At 55.3% G+C, this 22153-nt stretch overlaps 2 protein-coding genes across 4 annotated transcripts in view; one reads left to right on the forward strand and one right to left on the reverse strand.

Moving 5' to 3' along the window:
• Nucleotides 1-6339, forward strand: part of LOC110345995 (uncharacterized) — a 38215-nt gene extending 31876 nt beyond the window's left edge. Inside the window, exon 5 of the mRNA XM_087198725.1 lies at nt 943-6339. Within this exon, the coding sequence (XP_087054851.1) occupies nt 943-952 (10 nt within the window). The 3' untranslated portion in view covers nt 953-6339. The remainder of the gene's footprint in view (nt 1-942) is intronic.
• Sgms2 (sphingomyelin synthase 2) overlaps nt 1-22153 on the reverse strand; it is a 44426-nt gene that overhangs the window by 21726 nt on the left and 547 nt on the right. Inside the window, exon 1 of one of the 3 annotated variants that reach the window (XM_087198723.1) lies at nt 21313-21760. The exons of 1 other annotated variant lie outside the window; for it this stretch is intronic. The gene's annotated coding sequence lies outside the window, so the exon portion shown is untranslated. Of the gene's footprint in view, nt 1-20749; nt 21247-21312; nt 21761-22153 lie in introns of those variants that run through there. One more of the 3 variants, XM_021245462.2, reaches the window with a different exon arrangement.

A 22153-nucleotide genomic window follows, 5' to 3' on the forward strand; every position in this document is an offset into this window, starting at 1 on the left:
CCTGGAGGGACGCCCCCCCCCCCCCCAGCCGTCAGCTGGGCAAGGCTGAGCTCCACCGAGACCGACTGCGCTGGTTCTCAAAGGACAAAGAGGGCTTCTAACAAACAAACGTGTCCTTTGTTGTCTTCGACACTAAATGTCCCTGTACAGAGTCTGAACTGTCCACCAGAGAGTAGGTGGCCGTTGACAAGGATCATGGGCTATTTGCACAGCCTCGATTTTGCAGTGACCCTTACACAATTGCTTGTTTCCCTTCTGCAAAAACCGAGAACAGGATACACTGCTCCTGAGCTTGTTTACAAACCACTGCAGGTCTTGTGCATGCTAGGCGAGCGCCCTAACAATGAGCTGCATCCTCAGCCTTTTTTTCTTTTTTTTTTTTTTCAGCCCTTTTTATTTTATCCTGAGATACGGTCTCACCACATTTCCCAGGCTGGCCTTGAACTTGGGATCCTCTTGCCTCAGCCTCCCCAGTAGCTGGGATTATAGGTGTGCACCACCATGCCCGGCCTATTTAGTATTTCTTCTGGGAATATCATAACATGAGATATTTAACTCTGAAGTGGAACAGAAGAAATAAAGATAGGTAGAATGGAGATAAGGGAAATTGTAATGTTTAAATTGTACTTTAAAAAACTATAGCTTCTGGACACAGAGTTACTCAAGGTTACAATATCTTCTTTTCCAGGCTGCTCGCTCCTAATGCCTAAGTCTTAAAAACTAAATGGGCCTCCTACTTATAAGGGGTGACTGGAAAACACAGTGGATATTTAAATTTACAGTGAACGACACATTGCCACGAACCTCCTTGCAATTCTCCCCACTTTGAACACACTCATCCCATCTCCTCGCCGCTTTTTGCTGCAGCTCTGGAATCCTCTTTCCTGAGGGTCTTTAGCTGCCTGGATGCCCTGAATCCGTGCCAAACTTTTCCCTTTCCAGGTCACTTTGACTTTGGGGAGGATCCAGGAGTCACAGGGTGCCAGATCCAGTGACCAAGGTGGATGAAGACGCAGCGCCGTGGTTTAGGAGCAGCCTTTCTGCTGGACGGCAATAGCGGCTGCATTCACTGTGTTTTTGATGAGACCTCATAAAGACCCTCAGCAAAGAGGACTCCGGAGCTGCTGCAGAGCGGCAAGGGTGAGGGCGAGCGCGTGTTCCAAGGGGGGGCCAGGGATTTAGCTCAGTGGTTTCGCCGCCCGCTGCGCAAGCGCAAGGACCTGAGTTCAATCCCCAGTACAAAAACAAAAAAACAACAAAAACCCACCAGCTATCAAATAGGGGTTTTTGAGATGAGACATCACTGTATTGATCAGGCGGGTCTCAAAGTTTCCTGCCTCGGCCTCCTGAGCAGGAGGGCCGGCCACCTCCGGGGTTCCGAGGTGTCCCCAGAGAGGAGGTGGGGACCAAGCCCAGCATGCAGAGCGGGTTCTGGGTCTCCCCTAGGAAGGTGTCGGACCCGTGGGGAGGTGGACGGGGATTATTGGAATTAAGATGCTCAGGACGGGGCTGGGGATTTAGCTCAGTGGTTCTGCCACCTGCCTCACAAGCATAAGGACCCAAGTTCAATCCCCGGTACCAAAAAAAAAAAAAAAAAAAAAAAAGATGCTCAGGACAGACCCGGAGAGGCGCGTGAATGTTTAAATAAAACAAAATAGTGAAAGACACATGGCCTTGAACCCCTCAGTCCTCTCCCTCTTTTTTTTTTTTTTTTTTTGGTACCAGGGATTGAACTCAGGTTCTTGGGCTCGAGAAGCAGGCATCAGAACCACTGAACTAAATCCCCAGCCCCTCCAGGAAATTATCTTAAAGATGCTTTTGAGCACAAAGACTGTTTTCTGTACGCACAGCTCATCCAACGTCTTTGGCAAGGGAAAGTGCGTGCACAGCACCTGTCACAGCAGACACTGAGGGCCCGCTGAGGTGCAAACGTGCACGCATCCGCCAGGGGAGCTTCAAACAGCCACTGCGCATGGAGAAAAAAATCAAAGCCTCAGAGCCAGGCGCGAGGGTGGTGCACACCTGTGAGCCCAGCACTCAGGAGGCTGAGGCAGGATGATCAGCTGCAATTTCAGGGCCAGCCTGGGCTACATAGCAAGACCATATCTCAGAAAAGTAAACAAAAACGGAGCCCCTCAAAGCAGCAGTGAGCAGCAGGTCAGTGAAGCCAGCTGGCTCTGCGCTAGTCCATTCCTGGGACCGTGCTATGCTCAGAACCATTTCCAAGGGTGAAGCAGGGTTAGAGACACAGGATGCTCCACCCTGCACAAAACACCCTGGAGGAGGCAGGGACACAAAAAGGCTCAGCATCAGGAAGCTGAAAGATGGAATTAAGATTTCACCTTATTTCCCTTCTAATTTTCATCGATGACCATACATAAATAAAAGCACTTGACTATAAATAATCACCTGATGTTGCTGCTCAAGATCCACACATGCTTTCAAAAGCCTGTATTTAAAGATTCAAAGAAATTCTGCTGCCTGGCTCCCCACGAAGCAAAGAGCCTGGAAAATGAGTTTGTTTCTAAAACATCTCTTGTGCCATCATCTGCAGCAAGAAGCGTTTCCAGCTCCCATGCTTTTTTCTTTTTCTTTTTTGGTTTTTGAGACGAGGTCGGGCTATGTAGCACCGGCTGGCCTTAAAATCAGAAATGGTCCTCCTCCTCAGCCTCATAGCTGGGATTCCAGGCGGAGACGTCAGCTGCCAGCGGGATTTTTTCAGCAGCGCTGGGGATGAGGCCCGGGTCTCCCGCCTGCTAGGGAGGGCCCTGCCCTGAGCTGCGCCCCAGCTGGGAAACGTGTCTGGTTTAACAGCACCAGGCTGGAAAAGAGCTCACATCTCTGGAGCTCGTCAGCAAACAATGACTTAGCAGCTCACACCGCACTCCGCAAGGGGAAGACACCTCACCGCTGAGACCCAGAGCACAGCCCCGTCCCTGGGTCCCCAGAGCCAAGAAGGGGTCCAGGTCCCATGTCTGGCCGTGTGGGGACCAGATGGCCACAGGGACCGCGCACACCCGGCGGGTGGCAGCACGGCTCAGCGCTGCACCTTGGAAGCTGCCTGTGTGTGCATAGCAGAGAATGGAGAGAGAATATGGCGCTGACACACGATGCTATTTTTTTTTTTTTGGTACCGGGGATCAAACTCGGGACCTTGCACTTTTGAGGCAGGCGGCGGAACCACTGAGCTAAGTCCCCGGCCCTTACACGATGGAGTACTACTCTGCCATCAAGAAGGATCAGCTTGGGTCATGGACAGGAAATGGATGCAGGGAGATGTAACGTTATGTGAGACAAGTCGGACGTCGAACATTTCTGTCACAGGAGAATGCGCAACTTAGAAGCTGGGCTCGGTCTTGCTGCACGACTTTAGACTTCTGTGACCCTTGTAGTCTTCACAAAAGGTTTATGGAGTTCTGTATGAAGGGGAGGGCGTGTGACCATTCCTCACAAGAGAGCAGAGGGGTCCGCTGGCCCCACGTCCCAACAGTGGCCTGTTCCGGGGAACGTGGGGATACTGACCCAGGCCGTGAGAGGTCCATGTCGAAAACAGTGGTGTTTGTCTTAACTCATGGCCATCCTCCTGCCTCAGCCTCCTGAGTGCTGGGACTACTCATGGTTGCACCACACCCAGCTTCCTTTGGGTTTGTTAAGATAATGAACAATAAAGTTCACTCAAAAACTGGGGATCTCAGAAGCAAATTAACCCAGGACGATCGGCTCTAACATTCTAAAATCCTGCACCTCACGAGGTTCGAACCCCACCCTGGCCACGAGGCGGGACCCTGAGCGAGCATCTCCCGGGTGCCTGGAGTGCCACTCAGCGCCGGGCTGTTAGACAAGGACCCGGCTTCCTCTGGCCGCACACCTCCCCTCCGCTTGGTGTTCTGCAGGGAGCCATGCGGAGGCCACAGAGACCAGAACAACTCGGAGAATCAGCCACGGGTCCCTTCCCGACTCTGGCCTTAGTGGGGAAACCACAGCTCTCTTTCCCCAGGGCTGACCAATGAAATAAGATTTGGGTGTTTTTTGTGGGGGGCAGGGACTCACTATGTGCCCAGGCTGGCCTCCAACTCACGGTGAGCCTCCTGGCTCAGCCTCCCAGGCTGGGACCACAGGCAGAGTCCCTGGTTTGAGGTCATTAGAAAACAAACAAGGCACTGAAACTACAGCAAGTCACTGTGTGAGGCTGAAGGTGAAAGCTCGCCTCCAGGCCGGACGGCGGGCAAGAAGGAAGTGAGGCAAACGGCAGAAAGTTCCTGGGGCTCAGAGGCCAGGTGGGTGCAGGAGAGGGCGTCAGGTGACTGACTGACCGTCGGAGTGGGGAGGGGTGAAGGTGCTAAGCAATGTCACGCTGCTGAGCAGGAGCTGTCCCTAGAATACTGTCCAGGGAGCCTCTCCTGGCCCACGCCTGTACTCCTGGCCTCTGGGAGGCTGAGGCAGGAGGATCACCGCAAGTTCAAGACCAGCCCGGGCTACCTAGTGAGACCCTGTCTCAGAAAGCAAAACAAAACAAACAACCAACAGAAGACTGGCTTGATGACCTCGAGCCTGTCTGTCCCTCTCTTGCTGGGGGAGCCGCCCAGCCGTCCTGCCCTGACGGAAGCAGGCTGGTGCCCACCTGTGCCCTTGGCTGGCCCAGTGCCCCAGCTCACCACGTTACCTGGCCTGGCTGTGACTCCAACCCCCCATTTCATCTTCCCAGGCCTCTGCTCAGGAGCCCGGGTCAGAGTCCGCAGGCCGGGCTCCCCACAGTCCACGCACTGCTCCCGCCTTCCCAGCCAACCGGGCCTTCCTCCTCCAGTGAGCCAGCGAGGGCCACATGCAGGAGCCATCACGGAGACACATGTGTCCCATGTCACCTGGTGTGAGGGAGTTGAAACCCTCCGCACCTCCAGGGACAGGCCGGAGCTCACCTGAGCTGCAGCAAACAGTACAAAAGCCCCACCCACACTTGCTGGGCACTCTGGGGGCTGAGGCAGGAGGATTGCCCTGAGTGCAAGGCCAACCTGAACTACAGGGTGAGACGTGGCTCAAAAAGCCAAGACCAGCTGGTCGTGCTGGCGCACGCCTTCAATCCCAGTCCTGGGGAGACTGAGGCCGGAGGGTCCTGCGGTCTGAGCGAGGCCCTGATTCAAAAAAAAAAAGCAAATCAAAACAAAAAACCAAACCCTACATCTAGCTCAGGGCATCTCGGGTGCCCCCCATCACCCTCCCCGGACCCAAGCCCAGTGTCTCATTTTCAAAATATGTCATTCCGGAAATCCTGGGAGTGTTTTCTCAGGTGATGTACAGTATGACTTCTGGTACTTCAGTCCTCAGTAGAGGAAGAAATCAATCGCTTGAAGGGGTCTGGCTTGGATCAGAAACCAGACATTCGCCAAGTGGCAGGGACGGGATTGGAACCCCGGGCTGGGTCCAGAGTCCCTTTCCAGCGCCTTTCCGGCCTGGGCCGCTGGATCCCGGGAGCCCCTCGTGAGCGTCCGGCCCAGCCCCGGGGAGAAACTGCTCCTCTGCCTCCCGCAGGCCCTGCTAGGTCTGCGGGGACATTTCCTGGAAATGCGCAGGGGCCGGGCCAGCGTGGGCGGCCAGCGGGACAGGAGGGGAGGGGACGGGACAGGACACTCCCTCCTCGGCCCCAGTCAGCGCGGCCGGCCCCGCCCTCCCTCTGTGCGGCTCTGCCAAGTCCTTCTGAGAGCCGGGCGAGCCAGGTGTGGTGGCAGCACCCGGAGGCTGAGGCAGGAAGGGCGAGGCAGTCAGGCCAGCCCGGGAAACAGTAAAATCCAAAACAAAGCAAAACAAAAGCGTCCTTCAAAAGGCACAGTCAACAAACCACGCTTGTAACTGAAATAAAAACATTATTTCTCCCCACGGAAACCTCTCGAGATCAACGGTTATTTCAGGGCGAGGACGGAACCCGTGGGAGACCTGCAAGTCAGTCCCCAGAGCCGCCTCCGCCTGCGGCCTGAGTCACCGCTGACCTCGCGCCCGCCGCCGCCGCCGCCGCCGCCGCCGCCCGGGACTGCCCTGCATTCCCTCCGGGAGCAGCTGAGTCACTGGGCAGGCTACCAAACACAACCGCTACTCTCCCGGGCGGCGGGGAGGAATGAACCGGGCCTTCACCCCCGCTGTGCAGCTCTCCTGTTTACTTTTCACATTTCGAGACAGGCTCTCTCAAAGTTGACCAGACTGGGCTCAAATTTGCAATCCTCCTGCCTCAGCCTCCCTGAGTGGGTGCGTGCCACCACACCAGTCTCTCTCTTTCTTGTCAGGAGAGTTGCTGACCATGGCATAAGCAGCTGTAGAAGTGAGAGGGTTCGCTGGCAAATACCAACAGGAACAGGGACGGACGCTCAGCTGGCCTAGGTGGTCTGACTCAACCCTGTCCACAGACTTGAGACAGCAGAAGCCAAAAACCTAGAATAAAACTCTCAGCTCCCATCCCGTGCAGAGTCCCCAGTGGTGGCTGTTTCTCCCTAACATGGGAGCACGCGACAGTCTTCCTTATCATGTCTCTGCATTTAATATTCAAAGGAACAAAAGCACTTAAAAAAAAAAAGCCACACACATAGACACACAGCAGGTACAGGGACAAGGGTTTTCTGTTTTTGAGGGGGATTTTTATTTTTTGAGACAAATTCCCACTTCGTAGCCCAGGCTGGCCTTCAACTTGCAGCGATCCTCCTGCCTCAGCCTCCCGAGAGGTGGGAGTATAGTGGAGCCCCCGACATCTGCCAAGGGTTTTGTTGTTGTCTTTTGAGTTTCTGTTCATTTGACTTAAATGTCCTTCTTGGGGTGTCCCTGAACGACCCTCCAATCTCCCCAGGGAGGTCCTGGCTCCTTCATTTATTTAATACCTTGAGCCTTGCGGATACCAGAGTCATTTTAGGAACGTTTCTCCTTTCTTTCCTCATCAGATAATCTTCATTTTGACACCTGGCTGCCATTACGTGTGTGAGGTAGAAGTGCCACCCAAGCTCCTGGAGAACAGCATTTCACTTTGTTTCCAGTTCCCATGTTCCAGGACGGAAACTGCTTGGCTGAGATGGGCCAGGGTGGCCTTGGACAGCCCACCAGGCCTCTTACCCCAGGATATTTGGGTTTTTCTAAGAATAAAGAGGGCCCAGGAGGGATGTGGTTTGTCTTTTGTCTTGAAGAAATCTCCATGCACACCTGTAGTCCCAGGACTCAGGAGGCCGAGGCAGGAGAATTTCATGAGTTCAAGGCCAGCCTGGGCTACACAGTGATGCCCTGTCTCCAAAAGAAAAACCCCACTTATGACTCCGGACACTTATGATTTCTTAGGCCCAGCTGAAAATGCAAGGCCCCCCACTCCCAGCCGTGAATTTGTGTCTCTGTTTCACACAAAGCACCAGTGAGGCGTGAGCAGAGGACAGGGCTTGGGGTCAACCTTCTTAGAAGGGCCAGACACAGACTCCAACCCCCCAGGTCCACGTTTCAGCAAATCGCTGGCTCGGGAGAATCCCTCACACCCTCCTGGCCTGAGTGGAGCCCAGCTGGGGCCGCTGCTGCCGTGGGTTGCCATGGAAACAGGATGTGGTGGCCCAGATGCCTCAAGGCCACGCGATGTTGGCTGGGGTCACGGAGCACCCCGCACGAAAGGCCACTGCTCCACTGCATCTCACACTTTCTAAAAGTCACACAACTCCTGGGGCTGTGGGCGGGGTCAATGTGCCCAAGAACGACCAGGTTCTGGGTTCTGTTCCAGCACCAAATAAAACGAATACACCAACATCAAAATAAACAAGTGCAGAAGTAGAAACTGACCCTTGGAAGCTCTGTGATTTCTTCAGGAACAGAACCGTAAACACATCTTTGTGTAACCCTTTCATCTATTTCTTACCTATTCAAAAATCTGTGGGCTGTAGCGCAACAGTTATATTCCAGCCACCGGCCTTTTGGCAGATCTAGGCAAAATCTCCTGTCCTCCGTGTAGGCCCAACTAGTCCAAAGGCGGCTGGCAATGAAGTTTTTAGGATTTTTATTTATTTTCGGACAAGCCTCAACATTGAGGAATAATTTGGACACGGGGCTGCTTAACTACAGTCCTGTGGCTATGGTTCCAAAGAGGACATGCATTCAAGAGATGCATTCAGGAGATGCATTTGAGGAGAAGCATTTATTCAGCAATCAAATTAGAGAAACTAGCGGGCGTGGTGGCACATGCCTGTGATCCCAGCACTCAGGAGGCTGAAGCAGGAGGATTTCGGTAAGTTCGAGGCCTGCCTGGGCTGCACAGTGAGTTCAAGGCCAGCTTGGACTACATAGGGAGACCCTGTCTCAGAGGGAGAGAGAGAGGGAGGGAGGGAGGATCACAGTGAGTTCTTCGGACAGCAGCCAGGCGCCTGCACAGGGTCGCGCTGAACCCCGAATCTCAGTGAGTCCCAGAGTCTGGTCCGTCAGCACCAGAGACTCCAGGGCCCCAGGCTCCATCCTGGGGTGGGGTCGTCCCCAGCGAACCCCACAGCAACCAGCAGGGCGGGACAGCAGGGCCATCTGGAGAACACACCAAAGCCCAGAGCTCCAACCAAAAGCTGCTGGTTTTAGATTCAGAGCAAAACCCTCCTTGAACAGCAGAGCAGTCTGGGCCCGGCCTGGAGGTCACAGGTCAGCACCAGGGGCTCGCTCCTCCCTCCCAAAGGCAGAGGCCTCTTTGGGCTCCAGCTGCCTCAGGTAGCCAGGGACAGAAGGCCTGAGTGAGCCAAGCCTCGAGTACTGCACAGCGGACAGACACGGCTTGCTTTCCTTTCTTTTGCACTCTGAGGATTGAACCCAGGGCCTTCACACTGAGCGTCCCCGGCCCTTTTTATTTTGAGACAGTCTCACTAAATTGCTAGGTCGCCCAGGCTGGGCTGGAACTTTCGATCTTCCTGCCTCAGCCTCCTGAGAGTGCTAGGATTGCAATATGTGTCTCCATACCTGGCTTAACAGATTTTTAAATAGCTGAAAACTGGGTTGTGGCAGAAGTGGGATGTGCTACGAGACACAGGTCTGGAGTCGAGGTACTGTGATGTGACACTGTACTGATGCGGCTGGAGTGGGTCCCCCAGGGGGGCTCACCTGGCCCATCAAAATACCAGCATCACAAACACCGACCTCCGGGAAGAGACTCGAGAACGAATGTGTCCCTGAGTCCCCCCAGATGGTCAATGGGAAGATGCCACGCCAGCCCCATTCGGACAGCCCTGGGCCCAGCCAGAGGTGCTTGATCCACCCAACACAGTTCAGCAGCCCTGACGATGCAAGGCGGGAGGCGAAGCACGGGGTGGGAGAGGACTCGAGGTTCCCTCCATATGCTGCACCCTGAGGCCCAGGGTGACAGCCGGTCTCGGGGCTTCCAGCCGTCAACAGGGACACCAGCCAGTGAGACGCTGCACGCCTGGGAGCCAGCACTTAGAGGCTGAGGCAGGAGGATCGCTGTGCTCAAGGCCAGCCTGGCTACACGGCGAGATCCCATCTCCAACAAGCAAAGGTGGGGACCACAACTGTGCTAGCTCCACAGCATCCTGGAAAGGCTCAAAGAGCAGAGGGAATTATTAGTGGAAGGTCGGAAACAGCAGTGGCCAGCGCGAGCATCGTACAGATTTACTAATGCAAATGAGAGAGTGCAGCACCAGCGTCGGCCTTACAGAATCCCAAACCTGGGGTGCACATTTGGCTCTGACTCCTTTCTAGCTAGAGGGAAAAACCCGTAATTTTTAAACTCAAAGAGAAACTGGGTGAGTGTGCGTGTGTGTGCATGAGTGTGCATGCCTGTGTGTGTGCATGTGTGTGCGCATGCGTGTGCACCAGTACACCTCCCGAGAATGGAAGTTTATTCCCTAAGAGAAAGCAAAGCCTGCCGAGACCCTGAGCTATCTATTTATTTATGTGTTTTGAGACAGGGCCTCACTACATAGTTCAGGCTGCCCCTGAACTCCCAGTGATCTCCCTGCCTCAGCCTCCCAAGTCCTGTGATCACGGCCCTGCGCCCCCATGTCCGCTGGGTCCCGGGCACTCACTGTGCCAGCTCACAGGAGGCAAGGGGCGGTGCGACATCTAGGGCGGTCGTCCCCGGTGCTGCATGGCAGCATCCCCGTGTCCCTCAGTGGAATTCAGGGCCTGCTGAGCAGGACGCACAGGCGAGGAGACGGAGGACAGCTGTGCCCGGCCCAGCCCGCCCAGGGCCACCACCGCCTGGCCGCCTCGGTTCAGGGCCGCCCTCCTGCAGCTGGGCCTGGGGGTGAGAACATGGCCCCAGAGCACCCAGCCCTGAGAGCTTACAGGACCTAAGAGCGGCCAGGAGTGAGACATCCCTGCTGTCACGCAGAGTTCACTGCACAGGGGACCCGGGATGCCGGCGCTCTGAGAGTCCAGTCGCTGCAGGGCCAGCCGGAGATATTCCCACAATGCACTGGTGACAGGATGCGCTACAGCCACCATCCGCGCCCCAGTAAGGCGCCAGGCTCCCCAGTTGCTTGCAGGGGACCGGCCCACAATGTGGCACCAACACGGGCCGATAAAACAGTTAAGCTGGCCCGGTCAGGGTAAGCAGCATTTCCATGGCCTCCGATATTTACCACTTGCTTGTTTCCCCCAGAACATTCAGATCTTCTAGTGATTGGGAAATAGGCAGTGAATCGCTGCCATAGAACACAGGGTTAATCTGCATGTCGCTAACCAGTTACTAGAACACAGGTTGCTAACGAAAGCCAAGCTTGCAGCTCAGAAAACACAGAGCAGCACTTTGAAGGAAAAACAGCACTTAAAAATTACCCTGTGCAGGCCGGGTATGGTGGGCCTGCCTGTGATCCCAGCACTCGGGAGGCTGAGACAGGAGGATCGCTGCAAGCTCAAGGCTAGCAGGGCTACACAGTGAGACCCTGTCTCAAAAAACCAAAAAAGGAAAAAGAAAACAGAAAGCAAGGGTGAGCAGGAGGGCACAGAAAGGAGCCAGGAGTACAGAGGTGCTTCCAGAGAGCTGTTCTTCTGCACGCCTGAACTGTTTTCTAATCATAGATTTAAAATCTGGCAAGGCCACGAAGCTTCTCCCTAACACAGGGCATTCAATTAAGGCCAGCGAGGAAGGTTGTGCGAAGATTAGCGCCTGTGTCTCCTAACCTCTGCTTCCTGCATTTGGCTCTCACACCTGTGGCTCGAACAGCCAGCAGTCCAGGGCTTTCTCCTATGACACAATGTTGAGCTGGGCGTGGTGGCGCACACCTGTTATCCCAGCACTCAGGAGGCTGAGGCAGGAGGATCGCCTTGAGTTTGAGGCCAGCCTGGCCTATGTAGGGAGAACCTGTCTCAAAAAAACAAAAACAAAAAACGCCAAAACAAACAAATCCCAGTACAGTAAAGCGTATTTTTCTCTGTGGTCACTGTGTGTGGAGTTGAGAGTTGGTAAGCAAATAAAAATATTCATTCCTGGGATCTCAGAAGTTTTTTTAGCAAGATGCCATTTGCTGAGGCCCGCCAAGTGGTAAAGAGGGCTCTCTGATTAAAGTTGCATAATTACAAAGTCAAAGAAGTTTAAGGAAAATGGACACATTTACTCTGATTACTACCCTTGCTTGAACAAAATCCTGTCTTTGAAGACAGAAATAAAACTCGAAGTAAAAAAGAAACAAGAAATGTAATTCACAAGAAGCAAATGGGCTGGTGGCGGTGGGAGATGCTAAAAAGAAGCCGCCACAAAAGTGTCCCTGTGAGCTAGGCGCTGTGGTGCCTGCTATTTTGAGACACGATCTTAGTTCAAGCCTGGCCTTGAACTACTACTATGCAGTCCACACTGGCTCCAACTCCTAGAGATCCTCTTGCTTAGGCCTCCTGAATTCTGGGATGATAGAGGCACCACCACGCCTGGGTTCACTTTCTCTCCCCCTTCCTCTCCCTCTCTCTCTCTCTCTCCCTCCCTCCAAGAGTTTATCTGCTTGATCTGTGGACCACACAAATCTCTGACCCAAGTTTCCCAGCTGCATGTTTCTCTGCCCCGCGTCCCCCACTGCTCCCAAGCCTCAGATGTGTTGATCAAATAGAGAAAAGCCAAGACGTGAAACTTTGCTGGTTGTGGTGGTGCATGCCTGTAATACAGGCACTTTGGGAGGCTGAGGCAGGAAGATTCCAAGTTTGGAGCCCAGCCTGGGTGACTTAGGTGAGACCGGGTCTCAAAATTAAAAAACTGCAGCAGGCCTTGCGCAGGGGGTGGAAGTAGAGGGAAGCACCCAGTACAGGTTGGGGACACTGGAGGCCACACAGCGGCCACAGGGCTTCACTGGAGGTGTCTACACCACTGGCCAGCTGGGGCAGGGAGCAGAGGGCAGCTTCCGGAGAAACTGAGGCTCCCGCCTGCTTGGGGTCTGCAGCTGGCTGTGGGCCAAAGAGAGGGAGCAAAAACCCGGCTTCCCTGTGGACCTGCCTCCCCTCCTTCTCCTCCCAGGCTGGACTCGAACTTGAGGCGATCTTCCTGCCTCAGCCTCCCGAGGACTGGGACAACAGGAGTGCACCACCACACCCAGCCAGGTGGGTTTAGGGTGTCACCTCCTCTTCAGCAGAGAATCCATTCTCATTTAAACAAGCAAAGCCCGCACTTGAGGACAGATGAGGCAGACGGGGCTGGTCAGCTTCCCTTCCTAGGGCTCCACCACAGCCCCTCACTACTCGAACCAAAGCAAACTCTACCCAGCCTGGAGCGAGCAAGGCCCTAGGGCATCACCTGAGCCTAAACCCAAGCCTGTTTTCTAAGGACTCAGATTGCAGGTGAGGGGCTGGCCGGCTAGCGGCTTCCCTACCCCGCCACTTGGACTCACTCACAGCTCCTGCCCTCTGCTCCACTCTCAAAGGCAATCTATACAGCAAAAAGGACGCCAAGCCGGGCGCTGTGGTGCACGCCTGTAATCCCAGCACTCGGGAGACTGAGGCAGGAGGATCTCCACAGGTCAAGGCCAGCCTGGGCTACACAGCTAGACGCTGTCTCAAAAACAAAACAAAACAAAACAACAACAACTGGGTGGATCCCAGGGTTTTTGTTTAGGTTCTAACAAGCAGCCAGCACCTCCAACCTCGGAGGTCGCCCTGTTGTCCCCGCTGACCCCACAGGTGAGTGTTTCTTCCCCACTGTGGTGGGGCCCTTGCTTACAAACCCTAATCTGCAGCCACGGCTGGCGATTCTCTAGCTGCTACTCCAAGATCTCCTTGGTATGCAACCTACCAGAAAATTACTTCGGATCAAATTCTCAGCATGTTGCATGATTTTTCAGAACTTTTAAAATAATGAACTTGCTGGGAGTGGTGGCCACACCTGTCATTCCAGCACTCCGGAGGCTGACACAGGAGAATTTCAAGTTTGAGGCTGACCTGGGCCTCCTAGCAAATTCAAGGCCAGCCTGAGCTAACCTGGGAGACCACCTCTCAGAAAAAAAAAATGTTTAAAGATTATGTGCACAAAAGATTTTGTTGAAATGGGCAACATATTAAGCCAAGGGTACAAATTAAACATGAACAGCAAAAATTAAAATAGGGACTTCATCTCAATAAGACCAGAATCATCCATTAAGATTTTCTTTAATTAAACCAGGCATGGTGGTGCATGCTTGTAGTCCCAGCACTCAGGAGGCTGAGGCAGGAGAATTGACAGGAGTGAGAGGCCAGCCTGGACTCATAGTGAGGCTCTGTTTCAAAAAAACAAAATAAAAAAAAAATTTAAGATTTTCTTTAATTAAGGGAAGCCACTCCTTTCTAAGAATATAAACTACGTCATTCAGACCTTTCTATGCCAGACTGGAGTAACTGTAATTACAGTTGCTACTGGGAAACATTTGCAGAGGAACCAGATGTGAGTGCTCTCCTGCCTCCAGCCGTCACCTAAGGGCTCCTCCGCCACTAGCACCAATGCCATCCCCATGGCAACGGGGTAATTGGGCAAGCAGATAATGACACAGAAACAAAGGGAGGGGAGGAAGGTAGAAGGGAAAAAGCACTCCCAGGAGAGAAGAAGGAAAGGGAAACGTGCTTGTACTTACTTATTTATTTATGTTTTCAAGACAGGATTTTGATTGGTAGCCCAAGCGGGGCTTGAACTCAGGGAGATCCTCCTGCCTCAGCCTCCGGAGTGCTGGGATGACAGACAGCCCTTTTAAAGATGTCACCATCTTAGCCGGGCGAGGTGGCACACGCCTGCAATCCTAGCACTCCAAGGCTGAGGCAGGAGGATCACTGGGAGTTCGAGGCCAGTCTGGGCTACATAGTGAGACCCTGTCTCAAAAAACAAACAAACAAAGATGAAGGAGCTCTGGGCGCCTGTCTTCCTTCTCGGAACTGATTTCCCACCCTGTTCAACAGCCCGTGGTCCCAGGCTTGGTCCAGGCCGTGCCGCCCTGTTCAACCTCCACCTCCTCCCTGCCTGCTCCTCCTGGTCTCCGACTCCACCACTTCCGGCCCCAAATGCCAGGCCCCAGCACACCTGGCTCCTGAGGACTGGCGGAGCAGCTCAGACCAAGCCAGGACAGAACCGAGGAGCGGCTGCAGCGGCCGCCCTGACCACAGTCACCAGCCCTCGGTGCGGTGCTTATTGACGCAGAGTTGAGGAAGCTGGCGGGAAAGTGAGGATTAGCTCAGAGCCGCCCGAGGGACAGAGCAGCAAGCGCCCCGGGCCCAGACGGCCTCACCTCCAGCAGCCAGGCACCAGCCCCAGGCTCGCCCCAAGCAAACTTCCTGAACCTTCCCCTTTGTAGGACGAAATACTCAGTCCATCTTTTACACCAACACACACGTGTATCCACTAAATCCCCCCACGACACGCAAAAGAGGACACATTTAAATGACCAGCAAACCTGAGCGGGCCGCAGTAGCACCCGCCTGTAATCCCGCATTCGGGAGACTGGGGAGGGAGGGTCTCGAGTTGGAGGCCAGCCAGAGCAACTCAGGGAGACTGTGTATCAAGTTAATTAAAGGGGGGCGCAGCTCAGTGACAGTGCTGCCTGCCACGTGCAAGGCCCTGTCCTAGTACCACCACCACCAAAACCCCAAAGCTGCAACATGAAAATACCCTCCATAAATGGTTTGAGTTTCCAAGCTTTTTTATACTTCTATAGCACACTCTCCCCCCTTGACGTGTGTGTGTGTGTGTGTGTGTGTGTGTGCACGCACCACCCAGCTACCCAGCTAGCTTTAAGTCCATTTTCTTCATTGTGTTTTGTTTTTCTGTTTTTGAGACAGAGTCTCGCTATGCAGTCCAGATCGGCCTTGCACTCGCTGTGCAGACCAGGCTGGCCTCACACTTGCGGCAATCCTCCTGCCTCAACCTCCCAGCTACTGGGATTACAGGAGTGCACCACCACGCCCAGCCTCCACCCATTTCTTTAAAAAATCAGCAATAGTCCGCAGTCCCGATTCTTAAAACAGGAAAGTGTTCAGGCGGCAGCTCTGGCACTAGCGCTCTTTCTACACTACAGAAGCAACCTCCAACTGCAAGGTGAGCTCTCCGCAGGGCTCCCTCACGCGAATCCTGCGGAGTCCCCAGCTCACGTGTCTCCCTGCTCCCACTGACGGGGACAGGGTTTGTGTGAAGAACCCCTGGCAATTCCAGGCCAGCAGAGCAAATGCCACACTTCAACACCCTGGGGGAATCCGAAATCAGAGGTCAAGAGTCAGCCAGGCAAGATGGCGCATGACTGTCTTCCCTAGCTCTCTGGGAGGCTGAGGCAGGAGGATCACAAGTTCTGGCCCAGCCTGGACAACTGGAGTGACTCAGTGAGACCTTGTTTCAAAGTAAAAACAAACAAACAAAAAAACATAAGAAGAAGGGGCTGAAGCTGTAGCTCAGTGAATACAAAGGCTGTGGTTGAAACAAAACAACACGAAAACCCAGGTGACTCTGCTTGCTCCAAAGTCACCATGGCTACTACTTTTCAGGTTCGTGTTTCTCACTTTTAATGTGTGCCAGGTATGAAAAATATGCGATTATCAAAGCTCACTCCCCTCCTGCAAAGTCAAGGTGCCAAGCAGAGTAAAAGACCCGCACTTGACATACGTGTGGGTCCCCAGCATAAGTGGGGGCCGGGCAAGGAACGAGGGGGCGCAGTGGCTCCAGCGACGCTTTCTATTCTGCTGCCACTGCCGAGGAAACAGTTGTCACTGTGGACTCAGGGCCTCCAGCACAGGCCCTTCTCTGACTGGCCAGGAGGCCAAGCCGGCTGCACTGGTTTAAAGCCAACTGCTCCCCCTGGCCGCTTCCCTGTTCTCTTCCAAGGACGCCTGTGCCCGCTTTGCCTGCCCTGGAAACCCAGGACTGACGGACTGATGGGCACTGGGCTGGAGCCAGGGCCTGCCTCCGAGCTATGTCCCCAGCCCTGCTTTATTTTCTCCTTTAAGAGAGAGTCTTGCTGAGCCACTAAGGGGCCCAGGTGAGGCTTGAACTTTCCACCCTCCTGCCTCAGCCTCTGAAGCGCTGGGATTCGGGGCATGTGTCAGTCTGAAGGTCACAGTCAGCTGATCTGCAGCCTTCGCCTCTCATGGGAGATGATGGGGTCACGGGCTGTGGGTCGGGGTGCGCACCTCTTTGGGGAGCTGTTATTAGCCCATCGCCATCTCTGCCACTCACTAGGAACAGGACCCTCATGGGCACCAGGGTGCAACCCTAAAGTGAACGAGCAAACCTCGAGGGGCAGGGGCCTCAGACCCGGGCAGGTGAGTCAGAGCCACGGAACACGGGGAAGACAGGCTGGCTGCTGACCTGCTGGGTGGCCACGCGGAGGGGACGGCGAGTTGAACAGGTGTCTGTCCCCCCACGGATCAAGGCACGGCTGGGCCAAGCGGGTGAGACCCAAGACACAAGACCCCAGGGCACGAGCCGATCCCCGGCGCCGCTGCTCTGAGGCTGTGGGTGCTGAGGCGGAAGAGCTGGGGCAGCGTGGGCGACCGGGAGTTCCAGGCCTGGGTGCACAGCCAGGCCCTGTCTCAAACACCAAGAGGAGCAAGCGAGTAACCACTCGGTGCTGGGAGCAGCCCTGGCCCTGGCCGCTGGCGCTTTCATCAGAATTTTAAATGTCCCTGCTCGCCGGCTGTGCTGGCAGGGGCTGCCACACCACGGCCCCAGCCGGGCCACCACAGAGTGCACAATGTGCAGACGGCCGGCCAGCGGGCAACACAGCAGGGACAGCTTTCCTCACCTAACAGTGCTCTCTGTTGCCACTGGAGCGCGGCAAACGCCAGCCCAGACAGTGGCGGCTGTGCCCCACGACCCCGCCCCAGGACCCCGCCCAGAGGATGCAGGGCCCATGGTCTGGCTCCCCGCGGGGCTGCCAGAGGCTGGCAGACGAGACCTCGGCCAATGGCTTGTCACCAGCTGGTCACCGGCCGCCGTCAGGACGCTCGGCAGGCGGAGGGGACACAGCGAGATGTCGCACACAACTCGGAAGAAACACACCACCCGATGAGGAGCACGGGTTCTAGCACAACTGGACCGAAGTCTGGGTTTTCCCATCCAAGTGCAGCTTGTGAAAAATGCTACCTGAGCCAGTGGATATTCACCACGCCCCATACTGCCCTCGCCTTCCATGCCTCTTTTTCCTTTTGGGGACCTGGGTGTTGACACGATGACCACCAGTCCACCGGTCCCGTCGATGGGCCTGTCCCGTGCCTCCTGAAGGGGCCACGCATGTGCCACAGACGGTTCAGAGCGGCCTGGCAGCGAGACATATACACAGCGAGACATAAGTACATGGCAGGGCCTTTGCACCAAGCTACATCCTCAGCCCTTTCTTAATTTTCTACTTTGAGACAGGGTCTCATTAAGTTGCCCAGACGGAGCTTGAACATGTGACCCTCCTGCCTCGGCCTCCCAGAGTGCTGGCTTACAGGTGGCATGTGACCCCAGGCCTGCCAATCCCCACATCTGGTCCACACCTGGTCATGTAACTCCCAGTGTTCGCCCCATGAAGCGAACAGCGATCCCCACTCTACGGCCGGAAGTCGAGGCTCATGTGAGGGGCTGCCCAAAGCCCCCTGGGAATGCGGGGTGCTGGCAGATTGCTGGGCCCCTGTGGCTCCCACGGCCACCAGAGGCTGCAGGCTGCAGTCCTGAACCACGACCCCCACAACAGTCGCTAGAGCTGGTGGCGGATGGCAGGTGGCCAGGAGGGACCTGGGACCCACTTCACTGAACCCAGGACCTTCGCACTGAGCTACATCACCAGGGACCTAGTAGTACCCAGCACTAGTGCTTACCTCACAGTATCTACCACTACTTACCAGGTGGTACCTAGCACTAGTACTGTCATAGTATCTAGAATTAGAACCTGTGTCATAGCGCCCAACACTAGTGCGTATCTGCTAACATCTGGCATGCTTTCACCTTCCTGTTTCTCTCACTGCCTCACCTCCTGGGCAGCCCTGTCAACCTGTGTGTGACCTGCTTCAAAGGCTGGCCTCACACTCAGGGTCGTGAGCCTCCCCATGGGTGCTGTGTGCAGTGTCCTCTGTGGTTGCAAACATATAAGGGGCCGTGCTCTACAGGAGCGCTGGGGAAGCGGAGCCACACAGCCGAGTGCGTGCCCCCTGACAGCTCTGAAGTTTGCCACCCTGGCCTAAGCCCGCTTGCTGCCTCGGCTGCCTCCCGGTCTGGTGTGGAGCCCTCGGGCAGTCTTCAGTCAGACGCGCTGCCTGTTGTGAGTCCGGGGGGCACAGTCCTTGGCCCAGGTGGGGGCTGTGTCTGTGACAGGAGCTCGGAGGGGCCTGGAGAACGGGTCGGCACCTGTGTCCCCCGCCAGCCCCAGCAGGGCCTCGGCTGGCAGGTAGGGGTCACCTCCAGGGACACAACCTGCCCGGCCACATTCCGGTCCGAGTGCGGCTCTGTTCCCCACCAGCCCTTTCGTTTTGTGCCACGGGAACTGAAGTCGGCCTCGCATGGACCCTCATCCCCAGCCCCTTTTGCTTTATCTCAATTTTTTACTTTGAGACAGGGTCTGGCTAAGCTGTTAAGTCACCCAGGCTGGGCTTGAATTTGCCATCCTCCTGCCTCAGCCTCCCAGAGTGCTGGGGTTACAGGCCGTGCCTCCATGCCAGGCTCCTTCAATCTCTCGAACCCAAAGAAAAGCTTTACGGTACGTTACACACACATTACACACAGGTTAGCCACATGTGCAAATCTGCCAGAATAAAGCCCATTCATCTGCATCACCAATGTGCACTACTAAAAATGTGGAAAAAAGAGTAAGTCACAAATAAAGTGGACCAACTTTCAAAAATGAAAACACAAAGCAACCCAGTGGAAAATGTTACTCAATTCCAATCCCCCTCTGACCCCCACGGGCACTGCGCGCCGGGGGCTGAGGCAGGCAAGTGCCTCTCACACGGGACGGTTTCTAGGCGTGGAAGCTGCGAAAGAGAGAAGAGGCCGCACTCGCTTCATTTCTAGTTTTTAAACCAATAAAAAAGGAGGAAACCGCAGGCGTGAAATCGATCTTATAGAAGGAAGGCTGGGCAGGACTGGCCTGCTCCTCGCCGCTGTATTTCCTTCCTCACAGAGGCCCGGCGGGTGGCCATCGTGGACGATCACAGACAGCTCCCTGAGGAAGCGCAACTCCCTGGTCGCCAGGTGTCCCTGGGTAATGCGCTCCCACGGAGGGTCTGTCCTGAGACACAGAAAGTCACAAAGGTGGACCTGGCTCAGGTTAAATTACGAAGAGAAGCCTGGGGTGGCCCCTCGGTCCTAAAGCATGGGCTTAGCCCCAGTACCACATTTTAAAAAGAACCCTTGCATCGTGGCACACACCTGTAATCCCAGCTACTATGGAGGCTGAGGCAGGAGGACTGCAAGTCTGAGGTCAGTATGGGCCACTTGGGGAAACTCTTAAAAGTTTTAAAAAATGTTTTTAAAAAGGGGCTGGGACATAGCTTCAGCGGTAGAGTGCTTGTCTAGCATGCACGAAGTCCTGGGTTCGATCTCCAGTACAGCAAGAAATAAAATAAAAATAAATAACAAGGAAAGAACATGTTCTCAAATTCAGTGAATCTGGGTTTTTAAAAAGGTAACTAAATTTCACTTTTTGGGTTTTTTTTTGAGACAAGGTCTTTCTGTGAGTTCCCGCTGGCCTTGAACTCACAGCCATCCTCCACATGTGTCAACACATCCGGCTAGTTTCACCCTTTAAGATGTAAAATAACAGAAATAATCCTGGCTATGTGGATATAGCTAGGAAGATATTTACTCCAGAGCTGCTTAAAATCATGAGAGGTAGAAACCAGTGTCAGGTGGAGCTGCAGCCACAGAATAGAAAGCTACGGTTGAGCCAGGCATGGGGTACACACTGGGACCCCAGGACTTGGGAGGCCGAGGCAGAAGGATCACTGTGAGTTCAAGGCCAGTCTGGACTACACAGCGAGATCCTGTCTCCATATCCCCCCCCAAAAAAGAGAGAGGGGTGACGCCACGTGAGGATCTCAGGGACCCGGAGATGTCCACAGTGGGTGGGAGAGGACTAGGGAAAAGTGCAGAAACCAAGCCAGCTTCGGGGGGCGACTGGGAGTGACTTTCTTGCTGTGGAACTTGAGCAGAGTGATCTCATTTCCACCTCAGCTTCACCGGAGCACCTCCTGCCCGGCTGGGCGCGGGCACAGACGTGGGAGAGGGAAGCAGTGGCGGGCACGCGTCTGCCCACGGCCACCTCGAGCAGCTCAGCCTGGCATGGAGGGGACCCGGGCGGTGGGAGGCCGGAGCTGCCTGCACTGGCGGGGTTTCCGAGGGACTCACAGTAGGAGGAGACAAGAGACAGCGGTCCGGTCCTCACGGCGGGCGGTCACCCTGCTGCGCTCCACGGAAACGGAACCTGGGATGGACTAGGCCGACCCTCCGCGTCACACTTGTACCAGGCTGACTTGGACCCTTGAAACTTGCTAAATGTGTCTGTAATATTTGTAGGAAGAAAGCAAGGCACCGCTGCATTATGCAGGCCCAGGAGAATTCATGAGCCTTGGTGTGCGAAGCGCGGAGAAGCCCCTCGACCTCCCGGGGCCGCGACCTCCCGGGACCGCAGGCGGCCGTCCAGTCCTTGCGCCTCCCACGGCCCTGGCTCTCTCCTGGTCAGAACGGAGCTGCCACCCACTGGGCCATCAGCGCAAGGGCAGTGACTGGGCCGCCTACGCCCCAGCCTCCCCCAGGCGCACTAGGGCAGCTGCTGTCAAGTCGCGCCTTCGATTCCGCCACAAGAGAACAAGATAAAGGTCAATGAGTTACTCATCAGTTGGAAACTCCAAAAGTCTTAGAAACTGTTCCTTAAAAGTAAAAAACAAAAAAGAAAAGAAATAGCTGCACACCTGTCATCCAGCACTCGGGAGGCTGAGACAGGAAGGCGAGCTCAAGACCAGCCGCATCATTCGGTGATTCAATGAGATCCTGTCTCGAGATTCTAAGGCACTGGGGATGAAGCCCAGTGGCAGGCCCAGGGTGCGGGCCCAGCTTGGGAGGGGACCCTAACTCCGCTTAGCATACGGTTCTCATTTGCACTCCACTGCAGATTTTAACTGATGCAAGGTTATTTCTATTTTTCCTGTATTTCAAAGACGCACAAACATCCCACAGAGTTTTTAAACTGCTCAGTCGCCCCCAGGGCCTGGTCTCCCAGACCGGCCAGCACCCGGAGCTGTCTGGGGCGGACAGGAGGGAAGGGGCGGCTCCTCCCCGGCTCCCGCTGTGCTGTTTTCCAAACATTCTCGCGGCTGCCCAGACCTGGCGCTGCAGGTGTGCAAGCTCCCTCCATGTCTGACTTAAAATGAAACCAAGGAGCCACGTTAAACATTAACTCAGAGGGGCAGACTTCGGCCCTTCGGAGATGGCCGAGAAGCCACAGCGGCGGAGAGGGGCCCGGACCCGGCCTTCTCCGGACCCGGCGGCGCCCCGACCGCGAGCGGCCAGGGGTCCGAGGCGCCCGAGGCCTCGCTTAGCCGAGTCTGGGCTCCGCCGCTGTCCGCAGCGGCCCACTGGCCCTCGGTCTCCCCTTTCCGCTTGGGCCGGCTGTGACCCCCGAGGCCCCTGGGGTCTGGGATGGAGGCCGGAGGGCCCGAAGGACGGAAAGTTAAGCTCGACACAGACCCCGGGGCCGGGACCCGAACTCGGCACGCGCGGGCGATGCTCGGTCGCCCAGGCAGGCGGGGCTCC

The sequence above is a fragment of the Heterocephalus glaber genome, unplaced genomic scaffold (assembly GCF_053883595.1).
Source record: "Heterocephalus glaber isolate CG9 unplaced genomic scaffold, H.glaber_assembly_v1.0 deba00001688, whole genome shotgun sequence".
Lineage (NCBI taxonomy): Eukaryota > Metazoa > Chordata > Mammalia > Rodentia > Bathyergidae > Heterocephalus > Heterocephalus glaber.